The sequence below is a fragment of the Marmota marmota genome, unplaced genomic scaffold, assembly GCF_001458135.2.
Source record: "Marmota marmota marmota unplaced genomic scaffold, marMar, whole genome shotgun sequence".
NCBI lineage: Eukaryota > Metazoa > Chordata > Mammalia > Rodentia > Sciuridae > Marmota > Marmota marmota.
This window is the reverse complement of record NW_026000051.1, coordinates 6,951,602-6,967,043: the sequence shown is the minus strand read 5'-3', so window position 1 is coordinate 6,967,043 and position 15,442 is coordinate 6,951,602. Positions and strand designations below refer to the sequence as shown.

The 15,442-nt window shown below is 59.5% G+C and overlaps 1 protein-coding gene across 4 annotated transcripts in view; it reads left to right on the top strand.

Annotated features, from left to right (window-relative positions):
- Nucleotides 1–15,442, top strand: part of Nek6 (NIMA related kinase 6) — a 73,914-nt gene that overhangs the window by 48,095 nt on the left and 10,377 nt on the right. For all 4 annotated transcript variants that reach the window (XM_048813076.1, XM_048813078.1, XM_015497604.2 and 1 more), the window contains exons 4-8: nucleotides 174–236; nucleotides 967–1,077; nucleotides 4,526–4,634; nucleotides 5,027–5,134; nucleotides 14,581–14,675. In XM_048813076.1, coding sequence (XP_048669033.1) covers nucleotides 174–236; nucleotides 967–1,077; nucleotides 4,526–4,634; nucleotides 5,027–5,134; nucleotides 14,581–14,675 — 486 coding nt within the window. The remainder of the gene's footprint in view (nucleotides 1–173; nucleotides 237–966; nucleotides 1,078–4,525; nucleotides 4,635–5,026; nucleotides 5,135–14,580; nucleotides 14,676–15,442) is intronic.

Sequence of the window (15,442 nt, the reverse complement as noted above, 5' to 3'; positions counted from 1 at the left end):
GTGGTCCTGGGATTAGGGGTGACACCATTAGTGCAGCACCGGGCTGTGGGTGCTCAGTCAGAGGGAGCTCTTGCTCTTAGGGGCCCCTTGGCAAGGAGGTGGGAGAGCTGGGACCTGAATGCCGGCTGTGACTCCCAGGCTCGGGTCTAACCGGCTCTTTCCCTCCTGTCAAGATCTTTGAGATGATGGACGCCAAGGCCAGACAGGACTGCGTCAAGGAGATCGGCCTCCTGAAGGTGAGTGTTCTGGGCCAGGCAGGAGTCCTTGTTGGCGGACTGGACGGTTGCACTGAAAGACAGCGTGGCTCTGCTGTGTCGGCCCAGGTCCCCCGGTCGAGATTCTGGGGACCGTCAGCTCGCAGCATAGATGCACGTCCCTCTCCCGAGATGTCGGCCTTTTAGAAGCTGCTCTCGGGGGCTCTGGCTGGGCTGGTGTGTGGACAGGGCTGGGCACGTCATGGAGGGGTTGGGGTCCCGCTGCTCCCACCTCCTGGACTCAGTCACCAGGGGCTCCGCTCTGCTCCAGCCCCTGGGGTGCATCCTGCGTGGGCTCCCCCGACCACCTCAGCCAGCACGGGCTCTGGCATGGGAGCCGGGGGCTGGGTCTGCGCACTGAGGGAATCAGTCAGGTGATGGGGACAAATATTCAGGAGTGCCCCCTGCCACTTGCCACCTGCCCCCTCAGCTCTCCACCAGTGCTGTGGGGACTTCCAGGTTCTTAGCCCACTCCCCTTCCCAGCCCTCCTCAAAACACGCCCATCTTACAGGTGAGGAAACTGAGACTCAGGGACACAAACGGCTTTCCCAGCGTCACCCAGGTCTGCCAACTCCCACGTGCAGACCTTTCCCCGGGCGCCCCCTCTCCAGTAGGTGCTGGGCGCTCGTCCTCCTGAGCCCGCAGGGCAGGCGTTGGGCTGGGCCGTCCGTCACGGATGCCAACTCGCTCGCTCTCTCTCTCCTGCCGCAGCAACTGAACCATCCGAACATCATCAAATATCTGGACTCATTCATCGAGGACAACGAGCTGAACATCGTGCTGGAGCTGGCTGACGCCGGGGACCTCTCACAGATGATCAAGGTCAGGGTGCCAGGGAGCGTGTTCGGGGGCTGTCCAGACCTGGGCCCCAGGTCAGCAGCCTCTTGGCCCCCAGTCCTCACTGCCCTGGCCTCAGCCCTGGCCTGGTGGGGTCTGCAGGATCCATCCCCAGCCACCGTGGGCAGCTGAGAACCATGTCCCTCGACAGCCCCCAGCAGGTACCAACAAAGGCAGAGGCCATGCTTGGGCAGGGGGTGCCTGGCGAGGGCTACTCTGTCCACCCACACTGCCCCAGCCTATCCAGGGCACGGGGGGCCACTCTTCCTCACAAAAGGAGCAGGGACAGCACCCTATAGATCAGACCCCATCTCACAGGTTCTGGGAAGGTGCCCTGGGGGGGGGGTCCCATTGCCTCGTTTTATAGGAGGGGAAATCTGAGCCCAGAGAGGTTAGAGGCTTGCCTGAGATGCCAGCAGTGGGCACAGGGCGTGCTGGGCCCGCTCTGTTTTCCTGACCTGGGACTATTCAGTAGACACTGTCCCCAAGACAATCCCTCCAGAGCTGGGGGGACACTCTTCATTTCTATGTGGTGGCCAATGTCTGGGGCCTTCGGGACTGAGGACTGGCCACGTGACACAGGGAGCCTCAGGCCAGACCTCGCCCTGGCGAGCCTCCCCTGCCCCCACTGCCCAAGTCACCTGGGAGCCTGGCGTCAGGGACACTGCAGCTCCACTGATGGAGGGCTCTGGCCATCAGCCACAGCTGTGCCTCGCTGGCTCACGCACCCCGAGTCCACGCTCAAAGAGGTTTAGCCTCACAGACTCTGGGTGCAGGAGCCTTTGCCCGCAGCAGCCCCTGGCTCCCCGCCAAGGCCCTCACTTCCTGCCGGCCTGGACATTTCCCTTCAGCCCTGACGTGGGCACCCATCCCATCGCTGCCTCCCTGAGCCCACACCCCCCCACCCCTTTCCTACTTGGAAAGGCAGGAGACGTGGGTTCTCTGCCTTCCCAGCAGGCACCGGGGCTGAGCCCTGCTCGCACTCACTCCTCTGAAATTCGGCCCCTAGGAATAGGCGTCACTGGGAAGCAGCGTCACTTGAGCTGTTATCACCGGCTTTTATATTTTCCTTGACATGTTAATGCATTTGCAGGGACATTAATCTCCGCTGGGTCCCCGGTGGGAGCAGATGTGCTCTACCGCATGTCACCCCCACCTCATCGCTTCTGCCCCTGTCCTTCTCCCCAACGGACGCTCGACTCCCACTGTGGGTCGGCCCCATGCTGACCACTTGCCCTGGCTCTGCTCTCAGGGAGCCCAAACCCTGACAGGAAAGCCTGTGCACGTCAGGGAAGGCTTCCTGGACGAGGGGACCCCCAGAGGCAGAAACAGCTGTGCACTTTGGTCCTCTGAGGGCACCAGATGAGGTGGGGACCGAGGGGTCACGCAGGGCCTCTTGGCCCAGGCTCAAGATTCAGGACCATGCCCTGAGGTCTGCAGGACTGCCCGAGACTCACGGCAGTGAGCAAACGTGGTCCGCCCTGTGTGTGAGAAGGACAGGACGCAGGGCCGTGGGAGGGCCAGGGCAGGACGCAGTAGCAGAACGAGTCCAGGTCGCACCCTGCGGCCCGGCCCCCTCGAAGCCTCAATCCACGCAGAGGGGCTGTGGGCAGGCAGGGGTGGGGGTGCCGCCATGCTGATCCCTCCCTTCCCGGGCCTCAGTGTCACCCAAGCCCAGGGACCGTTTCGGAGAGGGCACTGTGGGAGCGGCAGGCAGGTGCCCACTCTTCCAGGCTGCAAGAGAGCAGGGGCAAGGAGGGATGGACAGCCCCCGCACCCGTGCCTCTTCCTGGCTCTCCCAGGCCCCCCTGTTCAGGGTTCACATCAGTCACCAGCCCTGCAGGACGGGGTGAGGACGCGGGTGGGGGAGCCTCTGGGCATTCATCCCCTTCACTGGCCATCTCTCCTCCCACGTCCTCCACCCTGCCCACCCCTGCTCCCTCTGACAGCTGCGAGGGACTCACCTGAGAACTTGGTTTGGGGCAGCCCCCGACCAGGGGGAGAGACAGGGTGGGGCAGACCTGGCCCCTGGTCACACCTGAGACACACACAGGTGATCTTGGCGTTTTCTCATCTAACTTACTAGCCCAGTGCTGGGCGCAGGGAGGGAGCCACCTCCCCACCCTGCCCTCTCCAGCTCACTCTGGGTTTGGAGAACAGGGGCCTGGCCAGCTGGCCCGAGAGGTTGCTGGCCAGCAGGTCTTTGTCCCCGGGTCCTGCAGCCTGAGGACCAAGGAGGGCCTCCATAGGCATGGGGCAGGCGTTATTTACGAGGGACAGCAAAGCTCAGAGATGCTGCTGCCGCCCCAGAACCCACCAGAGACTCCGTGCCTTCCCACTAAATGTCAGGTGACGTTGAGAGGATGTGACATTTAGAAAATCACCACTCGGCTGTGCACATCTCCGCGTGAACACTGTAATGAGGATTCGGTAACTTCACGGTGTAAATATCCCAGCCCAACCACCCCCGAGCCCTGGGGTGGCCCTGGGGGGTTCTGCTGGAAGCCTGGGACAGTTCACCCACGAGGTCCCCCTCCTAGAGAGCCTCAAGGGACTTTGCTTTGAGGCCAGGAGCTTCCAACTGTGACTGTCCCCCTTCTGGAGGCCCCAGCTCCAGTGCTGCAGCTGGTTAGCTCTGGGCACATTCCTCAACCTCTCTGAGCTAGTGCCTGCTCAGTTTCCTGGAGTGGGCGGGGACCTGGGGCTTTCTAGGCAGGAAATCTGGGGCTGCGCTGTGACCTGGGCCCTCGTGAAAGGCCACCGTCCTCCCTGCTTTGGTCCTCTCTTCCACCCATAGCCCTTCCCTGGGTGGGGAATCCTAGGTCAGCTACTGGCTTCTCTGCACCAGAGCAGCTGCCCGACAAATGGGCACAGCGTTGCCTCTGGCAGCTTGGTAAAAACATGGCTGCCCTGAAGGGGAAAGCCCAGGAGGAAGACCGCCGCTCAGACACCTGGAGCAGGAGCCTTGGCCCCCGGCCGCAGCCCAGACCTGGCATTCAGGAGCCCCGCATGTTGATGTGGCCACTGCTCAGGAAGAGTCCCGCCTCATCCCTCCAGGCCTGCTGCCTGCCCCAGAGCAGCCGAGGGGTGGTGCTTGGTTGTTTTTTCTGGAGTGTTTAGTGGGGTTCTCCTGACAGAGGGGCTGTTGAGAATGTGGACCTGCTTCCTCGAGGTGGCCCACTGTCTTTAGCAACCTGGCTGCATCAGCTCTGGGGCTGGAGGAGGCGGGGCAGCTGCCCTCCTCGTGGGCTTGTCCACAGGCCTTCGAGGGCCGCTGTGGGGCACCTGGAGATGACCTTCCCCCAGCTCGCACTGGGCCAGGCCGCCCCCAGTGCCAACCTGGGCCCAGGCGGTTGTGGAGGTGGCCCTCCTGGTCCAGGCTCATGGTCTGCCTGGGAGCCTGCTCACTGGGCCTGCCTGTCTATCCCCACAGTACTTCAAGAAGCAGAAGCGGCTGATTCCTGAGAGGACGGTGTGGAAGTACTTTGTGCAGCTCTGCAGCGCCGTGGAGCACATGCACTCGCGACGGGTGATGCACCGAGGTGGGTGCCAGGCACCTGAGCCCCGCCCAGAGCTTCCCCGGGCTCCCCTTGCTCCTGGGAGCCCCACGAGGAGTCAGACCTCTTGGCATTGCCCACACAGGGCAGATGTGTCCAGCAGCTGCACACACATCTGCTCCGTGTCAGCAACCGCCTGCAGGGCACCTAAGTTCAGGGAAGGAGGGCCACCTGCACATGGTCTCCAGGCCAGTCTGCACCAGCACAGGTAGCCAGTTCCAGTGCGGCACCAGCTCTGCCCAGAGAAGGGAACTTTGATGTGGGCTTTGATGTCCTAGTAGGAGTTGGCCTTGCCCTCAGGGAGCCCATCACCTGCAAGGCCCTCCCCTGGCCACCCAGGCCACCTGTCACTCACCAACTCTCCTCTTTCCCTGCAGACATCAAGCCTGCCAACGTGTTCATCACGGCCACGGGCATCGTGAAGCTCGGCGACCTCGGCCTGGGCCGCTTCTTCAGCTCCGAGACCACCGCGGCCCACTCCCTAGGTGAGGCGCCCATCGGCCCTGCAGTCCCGGGGGCCATGTCTTTAGCAACCTGGCTGCACCAGCTCTGGGGCTGGAGGAGGCCGGGGGCGTTCGGTGGATTAGCACAGGAAAATGCCTCTGGAAGCCCAGAGCTGACTCGTCCTTTCAGAACAGACCCCAAAGGAGTGAACAGGCCTGAGGAGCCGTGGGCCACTCTTGCCCCCTCCAGTGGAGCCCAGGCTGGGGGCAGGAGGTGTCAGTGGTCCTTGACCTTGCTCGCTCTCCCCCCTCTCCCCATGCACGCTCTTCCACCCACACTCCGTTCCCTGCACATTTGAATTGCTTCCATTTTTTGGGGTTGTTTTGAACAGGCAGTTGTGAAGCTGGGGGGAGCCAGCTGTCACCCAGGAGGTGGCCTTGCAGCTGCTGTGCAGGGTGAATGAGAGCTGTAGGGTGGGCAGAAGGAGCAGGCCAGCCTCCCGGTGGAGCTGAGCGGGCGCCTTGGTGTGGCAGGGACAGGGTCCTTGGGAGGCCACAGGCTGAGGTCGCAGGAAAGGGAGGCAAGGCCCTGAATGCAGGAGTTGCTGCAGGGAGAGACTCGACTGGGTGTGTCAGTCCCTGTGCTTGTGTGTGATGGGCCTGAGGCTTGGGTGACGACAGTGGGGAGGTGCTGACTTACAGAAGAGGGAGGAGCACAGCCCCCATAGAGCATGGAAATGGGGCCACCGCAGAGGCCGTGGGATGGGCAGGGCCTCCTGCTTCCCCAGAGCCAGTTTCCGGCACCCCCTGTGCTGCCCAGCCCCCGGCCAACATACCCTGGGTGACAGAAGGGAGCTGGACCCGCGCACAGGCGGCCGCCTCCCTGGAGCGGCAGTGGGCACTCCACGCACTGCACGGCTCAGACCCAGGCATCTCCCGTCCCCTGACACCTGGGGGCCTGTGGCCAGCTGAGTGTGCCAGTAGCATCTTCTGGTGACAGGACAGGTGCTTTCGGGAAGAGGCTTTTCTATGGAAACTGTCACTGTTCATTCAGGTCCTGAGGGCTTAGAGACTCCACGTCTGGCACACACTTAGGAGGAATGTACAGGCTGCTTCTGGGAGTGAGGTGGGGGAGTTTCCCTGTCCATCCTGGGGGCACCTGGCCTGGCCACTTCCTTTGACTCCAAAAGAAAGGATTTGCAAGGACGTCCCCAGGGAGATTAGGATGCGCCTTCATCTCTGCAACAGGCTTGGGCTCTGTGGCACCCTTCCTTTCCACAGATGAGGGGTCCCTAGTCCAGGAAGCTGGAGTGATTTTATTTTCATGCCAGGACTCGAATGAGGGCCTTTCCTGCCAGAACCCATGCTTTCTCCCAAAGGCCAGGGCTGGGGCCACGGAAGACAACCTGGAGTCTCCACCAGGGACCCTGGCCACTGGCTCTCCACTGCCAGAAGGACTCCCTGTCTTTCCAGGTCCTCTCAGACACCTCTCTGGTGAAAAACAAGGTGTTCCTGTCAGTTTGGGGCTGTTGGCCGAGCTGGGTTGGTTGTTCACTTCATGATGGAATCGGCCTCTGCCCTAGTTGACAGGTGCTCTACCACTGAGCCGCACTGCCAGTCGCCCCATCTGGCGTCAGAGCTTCAGAAGGGCCAGAGCACGCTAGGAAACTGTCATAGAAGAGCGAAGGTCCCTGCCTCCTGGGCCCGTCAGTCAGGCCTGAGCCTTTCTCTGTCCCGCTGCAGAAGAGATGGCGGCACTCGTCAGAGCTGGTTAGGATCGCATCATTAGGGACGGGCAGAGATACCGTCTCTTCCGACAGCGTGATCTTGATCCACTCGGACTGGTGCACTTATTATATTAATGAGAAGGAATTGGAACTTGGGAAAAGGCCGCCCCCCTGAGCCAGGCTCTTCCTGATGCCTCTGAGCAGCGACCAGGACATGTGATGGGTGGAAGGAGCTTTCACAGGCCCGTCCCCGCTCCGGGCTGTGCACCCAGCATGCGGGACACACCACTGAGCTGAGGCTTGCATGGGGGATCGGCCAGGCCCTGCTTGCTGGATAAGCACCCAGAACCCAGGACTCTGAATCCCCAGGCTCTGTGAAGGGGACAGCATGAGCCAAAGCACAGGACCCAAAATCTCCACAGCAAGGTTCTGCAGAGAGCTAAGTCTGACACACATTTGGGCAAGAGATGGAGCTAATAGGCATGTATCAAGACTCAGGAAGGACACAGAGGCAGGGGCTCCTTCACGTCCCGTGTGTGGGTACGACTTAGGAATCCACCGGGTCTGATGTGTACCTACTACGTGAGGATGCTGTGGTGGCGGCCACTTTGTCCTGGCAACCACCTCGTCTCCCAGGTCTGCTGACCCAGGACCTGGGCTTATGCAAATCCGATCTCCTCCGCCTCCCCCGCCCCTCGCTGCCGCTGTATTTGCTAACATGAGGCTGGCATGAAAGGGTATTAGTCAGTGCCATGGTCGGGCTGACAGGTGCGGTACCCAGCGGTGGCAGAGCGGCTGCCTCAGTGTCAGGAATAGGAGCCGTAATTAGAGCGCGGAACAGAATGAGCGTCAGACGAATTACCAGGCAGCAGATCATATTTGTCAGGAAGGATTGCATACATAAAAATTAAGTGACAGTACACGCCGGCGTAATGAAAGAAAAATGAAAGATTTGCCTATACACCACTCACAAGCTACAAGCAAGTGTCTCGCTTCAAGCAACGCAGCAGCTGCAAGACAACCAGGGGCTGCAGAGTGGCTCCCAGGCCCTGCTCGCCTGCAGCAGGGACAGGCGGCCGCGGGCTGGCACTGGGGGTGGGAAGGGTGGCCGGCTCGTGCCCAGGGCCTGGGTAGGGCACTGCATGGCCTCTCAGGCTGGGGAATAGACCCGCTGGGGGCAGCCCCCATTAGGTACAAAAGACTCATGTTCCTTCCTGCTTCCCTGAGCTGGTGCAGGGGTCTGTGATTCTGCACTCTTCCCTTCATTGAAGGGACGCCATGTTGACAGAGGGACAGACATAGGCAGTCCCAGGTGGCCTGGTGAGAGGACAGGAGACCCCTCCTGAAAGCCTAGTGCACACAAGTGGATGCTGGCCAGGGACTCCAGCTGCACCAGGGTCTCCAGGGTCTCCAGGGTCTGGACTGTCTCAGCCTCTCCAGAGCCACCCTTGGCTTCATTGTTCCAGTCTCTGAACTCGAAAGGGCAAGTCAGAGGAGGAAGAGGCTCAAAAACCACTCTTAAAACATTTTGCTTTAAAAAAAGGAAAGAAAATCATCACAACCAGGCTGTTTATGGATGAGGAAACTGAGGCTGAGAGGCTCTGGGGCCCCGCCAGGGATCACCGCAGTCCTGTGGTCACATCCACAGTGCGGTGGGAGATGGGTTGGGCAATGGGTGCCCAGAGACAGGGTTGAGAGGATCCTAAGGTGCTTCTGGGGCAGGAGACACTGGGTGCTCCCAGGGCTTGATGTCACAGGAAGGAAGGAGCCAGAGCGTTGCGGGGGCCTGGGGGCTTGTCCTGAGCCCACGGGGAAGGATGGGGCTCCTCTCCTCATCACGGGCCAGTGCTGCCATGCGTGGGACCACGTGAGACCGTGCCATGCTGCGACCTGCCTGCACTGACTGGGGTCTGCCCGTCTGCACAGCCAGATGCCCCCCGTGACCCTGGGGTGAGACAGAAGCTGTGTGGTTCCAAGCCTGGCCTCCTCCTGCCCACAGCGCAGAACACCTGGGAACAATTCGTGCCAGTCCCTCTGACCCAGAAACCTTCCTCAGCAGGTAGTGCACCAGCCTGAGTTTCAGGTGGTTCTGGGGCCGAGGGCTGGGAGGCCAGGTGTGGCCATGTTGGATGAGCTGCTGCCAGGGAAGCTGAGGGGGCTTCAGGGGACGGAGTGAGGGATGGGTCTGAGCCTGGAGGCAGAGGCAGCCCCTCAGCATGGACCCCCGAGGTCGCTGTGGCCCCTGCTCAGGGAAACCTGCAGCCTGGGATGAGGCTCATCACCACTTCTTTCCCAGAGTGGGAAGTGAGGCAGCAGGAGGGGCACCCTCTCTATCGTGGGGACGCTGAGGCAGGGCCAGCCTTTGGGATCTCCACTGGGGAGCAGGGACAGCAGTGAGTGGAACCGCGGTCTGGCTCCAAGTTCCCGTGGTGTGCACACCCCTGCCGCCCCAGGAGGGCCCCGCCTGGGGAGAGACGCAGTGGCCCTGGCTCCGTTTGGGGAAGGGGCAGCTCCCAGATACCAGGCCTCGCCCTCACGTGCAGTCTGCCTTTTTCACATCTAATGAACACGTTTCAAACACTGTGAGCCTTTCAAAACACCCGAGGTTTGTGTTGACAGGCGCGTCCCGGGAAGCAGCGCCTTTAATCAGCCGCCCCTTTGAGGCCCGTGTGCGCTCTCCTCTGATATGGGCGGGTTTGAAATCACGAGGCCTAGTGGGGACTCGGGTGGCCAGGGTTCCTTAGGTCTCTCCCGCAGGCCCCACCCAACCCCCCGCTGGGGGATCGTAGTTGCTGAGAGATGGGTCAAGGCCCAGGCCAGGTGGGCTCAGTGGCATCTGTGTGTCACTGTAGGGTGGCTCTCTCATGAAGCAGGCTGTGCCACCCACAGAGGTCCCCAGGGACAGAGTCCCTGTCTGTGGAGACACCTCCTCCTGCCAGCTTCTCCCAGTCCTCATCCCCAGTGGCCCACCGCGAGCTCGGGTGTCTTTGAAGTTCCTCGTTTCATCTTAGATACTCAGCAAGTAGCGCCTGCTCCATCCACCTCAGATGTGCCGTCGGCGGACGCGGGCTGCACGTGACTCACTCCAGGTCAGGCTGGTGCAGCGGAAGAGGCGCTGCCCTGCCCTTCTGGCCCCACAGCAGCGCAGAGATGGACCCCAGAGCACCCCCCTTTAAGGTGCTCATACCCGGGGGAGCAGACCCTCCCCTCGGTGGAGGGACCTGAGGACCCCGCCTGCCCGGGATGGGCCACACCTGCCTCCATTAATGCTTCTTAAATCCACTGGGTTTTGTCCCCGTCTGCTGAGCACCTGAAAGTCGCTGCAGGTGGGCCACCAGGCTCAGCCTTCCCTGGCCCTGGAGCCTGCCTCAGAGCCCCCAGCACTTGTGAGAGCTGCAGGTGCCCAGGGTCCGCCCGGAGGTCTCGCCACAGTGCTGGGGTCCACATTGTCGCAAGCCCTCCCAGGTGGCCACCCATCAGTCCAGCCTTGACACATGTAGCTGGCTCCCCCCGGGCACCCCGGAGACAGGCCGCTCTTCCTCCTGATGGGTCCCCTGCAGCAGGGCCCCCACTCAGCAGCAGCCTACGTCACCACTGGATGGAGGGGGTGGACAGATGACCAGGGGATAGATGGATGCACCCACTGTTGGCAGACAGTAAATTGAGGGCCAGACAGATGGACAATGATGGGTGGGCAGCGGTCTGAGGTCCTGGCATCTTAGAATAAAGCCCCCAGTTGCCCGAGGCACTCGTGTCTTTCCCACAGTGCGAGTGAAGCAGCCAAGGCCTGGCCACTGTGCAGGTCATCCTGGCCTGTCCCAGCATCCCTCCTGTGAAGGCCCAGGCAGATGTCAAGTGAGCAGAGGGAAGTCTGAAGCAGAGAGGAGCCGCCAGGCCAGCCAGCAGGGACCTCCACAGGGGTCCTGAGGGTGCAGAGCAGACATGAGGGGCACTCCAGCCCTCCCAGGGGACAGCACCTCCACCCATCACCTCAGGGCTGCTATGTACCCCATGGACCCTACATGCCTGTCCCCCATAGACACACCATCCACAGCACCCGGGTGCTGGAACCCACTTGCATCAGCCCGAGGTGCTCACCGTGTGCCTGTTAATAGTCGCCATGGTGACTCAGGCACCCCCTTCACACTTGGCTGTGACCCCAGTGAAGGTGGTTTTGCTTCTAGGAGTCCCCGTTTTGCCTTCCCCGTGGACTCCCATAGGTGCACTGGTGACCGACAGCCCTCCCTGTGAAGAGCCCTCAGCCCCCGGTTCCAGCCGTCCGGTGTGCAGACAGGATGGCGGTTCTCCAAATCAGGTCTGGAAGGGACGGCTGCTGCCCTTCCTCAGGGAGCGCAGCCATGGAAGGGAGCTTGGTGGCCTCGTAAAGCAGGAGTCATGGTTTATACCCCTGAGCTCACAAAGACCGTCCCTCCATGGTGGCCATACGTATTGAAGGGGTGTCTGAGGCTACAGGGTAGGGGACAGACCCTGGCACAGCCCCGCGTGGATCACTGACTCGGGGACGCACACAGGCACCCGCGCTCAGCTGTACTGGAGCAGGGTGCAAGTCACGGCGGCAAGCAAGGCCCTGTCCCTGGGGAGCCCACAGCCTAGAGGAGTGGCACCCAGAGCCACCCGCGCCCCTGCTCATGGGGCAGCCAGATTTCCTCCTTTTCTGATAAGACGAGAAAACCAAGATAATAACAGGCTCAGACAGTTCACATTTTCCGTGTCAAGGACTGTGGTAGACTTTGAGATTAAGGGTTTGCTACTTTTTCTACTTTTACACTGTGCTTTTATTTTATTTTTTAATAACTATTTTATTTCATTCACTTGTTTTTATGTGGTGCTGAGGATCAAACCCAGCACCTCACACATGCTACGCGAGCGCTCTGCCACTCAGCCCCAGCCCCAGCCCCAGCTCCTGTGCTTTTATTTCAAATAATACTGTCACTAAGGGATAGTTGGGGTTTTTATGGGGGGGATAATTTTTAAAAATACAGTTTTTTTTCCACTTAGAGAAGGAATGATCTCCCCGGCTCACTTCTTAAGTTGGCACAAAACCCACCCTGTGTTTGCCCCCAAATGTCTTTTGCTGCTGTGTACCCCATGGACCCTACGAGCCTGTCCCCCATAGGCACACCATCCAAGATGCCCTGAAGCCTGGGCCGCTGCTACATGGCCCGTTCTCTCAGGACCCCTGTGTCACCTTGGCCACGCTGGACCCCAAACTCCTTCCTCTGCGTACTGCCACAGCCTGCTGTGGGGCACACGTCTCCAGGACAGTGACAGTGCTCTTGTGGAGCACATTTCAAAACCTGGTCCTCAAGCCTCCGCAACAGTCATCCTCCATGTGGGCTGATGACAGTCTAGATCCCTGGGCCCCACCAGACTGGCCAAGGCGGCATTTCTGCCACAGCTTGCTGCCTCGGGTGGGGACTCGTGCCCTCTCAGGAAGTGTCCCCATCTTGCACAGCTCAGCTCTTCTGAAGCGTGTTCCAGAGGCAGCACGGGAGGGCCTGGAGGTCAGCACACCCTTCCAGGATGTCCTGAGTGTTGGCCTTTTCTGAGGGAAGAGGGGGACCACCAGAAGAGTCCCCTCCTGTTGGTGGCCGAGCCTCATCCTCATCATCCAAAACTTTTCTTTTTTTTCAATACTGAGGAATGAACCCACAGTGCTTTCCCACTGAACTTCACCCCCAGCCTTTTATTTTACTTTTTATTTTGAGACAAGGTCTTGCTAAGTTGCCGAGACAGGCCTCAAACTTGCCATCCTCCTGCCCCAGCCTCTTGTGTATCTGGGTTACAGGTGTGCACCACCGCACCTGGCCTTTTTTTTTTTTTTAATTTTTTAGTTGTCAATGGACCTTTATTTATTATTTGTGGTGCTGAGAATCAAACCCAGTGCCTCACACATGCGAGGCAAGCCCTCTACCACTGAGCCACAACCCCAGCCCCCACCTTTTTTTTACTTTTTAATTGAGGTGTGATATGTATACAGTAAAGTCCCCTAGTGCCCTTCCTGGGCCACTTTCCCTGTGCATGCTCTTTTGGCCTGGTTTCTTTCACTTAATATTTTGCTTATGAATGGACCTAGTTTTGTTCTTTTTAATACTATATAGTATTCCACCTATGATTAGGCTGTAGTTTATGTGGTTTGTCAATTTATCCAATCTGGTGACTGATGTTTGTTTCCATGTTGGGCTATTGCACATCCCCTCTGCACATCTTTGATTGTGTCTTTTAAGAGACAGAGCATCGGGTGACACCCACCTAGGAGTGGGATGGCTGGGTGACAGCCCCGGCAACCTGTGCATCAGTAGATTTTTGTTCTGTTTCGTGTCATTCTCATGGAACACGGGAGGTCCCGTGGCTCTGTGCGTCACCTGCTTTGTTTTCTTGGCTTTGGTTTCTCTCTAGCCCTCAGGTGGGTGTGTAGTTGCAACCTGTTTTACTTGTATTTTGAGTCTCCCTGATGAGTACTGAGAAGCCCAATGCCGTTCCGGGTCCTCTCTCTCTGAGGCGCCCCTTTGCTCATCTGAGGGGCGGGACTATTTTCTTCTACTCACTGGTTTATAGAAGTTTTAAAAGATAAGCAGCTGGCTCGTGCCTGAAATCTGTGGCTTAGGAGGCTGAGGCAGGAGGATCACACATTCAAACCAGCCTCAGCAGTTTAGCAAGGCCCTAAGCAACTTAGTGAGACCCTGTTTATAAATAAATAAAAATTTGGGGGGGGGGGTGCTGCGGGTGTAGCTCAGTGGTAGGGCACGTGTGCCCAGCACTGCAACAAATGAATGAGATAAAATGTATCCTTCGTGTCAGTCCAGGGGGGCGGGGTGTATGGACTGAAGAGATTTCCTCAGGCTGGGGCTTGCCTTTTTTTGCTACCAGAAATCAAATGCAGTGGCACTTTACTACCGAGCCACATCCCAAGTGCCCTCACTTTTTTTTGCTTGTTTGTTTTGAGAAAGCCTTGCTAGCTTAGGGCCTTAATAAATTGCTGAGAATGGCCTTGAACTTGGGATCCTTCTGCCTCAGCCTCTGAGATGCTGGGATGACAGATGTGTGCCACCGTGTTCAGGTGTGGCTTCCCTTTTCACTCTCCGAATGGTGTCTTTTGATGAACTGAAGTTCTTCACTTTAATGAAATATTTTTGAGGTTTGTGCCTTTTCTGTCCTGCTTAACCTCAGCCAACCCTAAGTCTGGACAAGGTGTAGCCACAGATGGTGGCTATGTACAGTTTTGGGTGCCTGTGGGTCTGGGGTCACACCCCATTTCTGCTGATTTATGGGAGCCTCTTCCCCTGTCTGAGCCTCAGTTTCTCCATCTCTGAAATGGGGCTGCCTCCTCATGGGCTGTTGGAAGTGAGTGAGAGAGTGTGGAAGGGTCACCGTCAGCAGTGATTCTTTTCCCATTCAAAGCCTCATCCAGACTCTTCTGGAGTCAGACAATCATGTTAAAGGACCTTTGGTTGCTTGCTTCCCATCCCCCATGGCTGGCAGAAACACCCTCTGGCTGCCCAGCCCCAGCCTGGCTCTCAGGTGGGTCCTGGGAAGCTCCTTGAAGTTCGCAGGTGCTTTTGATGCCCTTCCAGCATGGGTAGCTGCCCCCGCTCAACCTCACACCTGACAGAAAAAGACAGGCCCAGAGAGGAAGGGGGCTGCCCAGAGGCTGGGGCCTGCTCTGTCCCCTCCCCTAGCCCCAGTGCTCCTGCCCGTCCTGGCCCAGGCCCTCAGCACCTGCCCCTTGCTGTGTTTCAGTTGGGACGCCGTACTACATGTCACCGGAGAGGATCCACGAGAATGGCTACAACTTCAAGTCGGACATCTGGTCCCTGGGCTGTCTGCTGTACGAGGTGAGCCTCTCCCACAGCTCTGTGGTCTTTGGGGGCACGTCTGTGGGGGACTCCCGGGCAGGGCAGAGCTCAGGTGGGAAGCTAGGGCTGCGCTTGGCTTGGTTAGCGATGTGGCCCAGTGGCCAGCAGCAGGCCGGGGCCAGCCCTGCTAGGCTGCTCAGATCCGGGATGAGGGATGGACTGTAAGCAGACAGAGGGACACAGACAAGTGACGTGGGCCACTCCGGCCCCCTCACTGCCCCCCGCCGTTTCCTTGGTAACTGCGTCGGCATGCTGATGGCTTTGCTTGTTGTTCATTATGTGAGGATGGATGGGGCCCGTGCAGGGTGCTGGGGACAGGGGAGCATCAGGCCTCATGGATGAGTCGCTGTGCTAGAGAGGCGTTCGCGTCCTTGCAGGCCTGGGAATGCGGGTCTCACCAAAGACTGCATCCCGCCCCCAGCTGAGGAAGAGCCACTGGGTGGCCATTTCCAGACCTGGAGCCAGGCTGGACCGAGGGACAGGGCGATTTCTGTGTCTTGGTGGGCCGAGCCCCGCCCACTGACTGGGCACATGGGGAGCGCGCACTCTTGATCACAGGGCTGTGACAGCCCCCAGCAGAGGGACGCCTGGGCCCTCTGGCGTCTCAGAGGGATGCCCGACTTGCACGACCTGCCCTAGGCCACCTGATGCTGGACGGCTCTCGGAGTCTGTCCACCTTGTGAACGCCAGTGTCCCCACCCTGCACTGTCACAGCCCTGGTAAATGGACGGGGCGGAGGGCTTTGG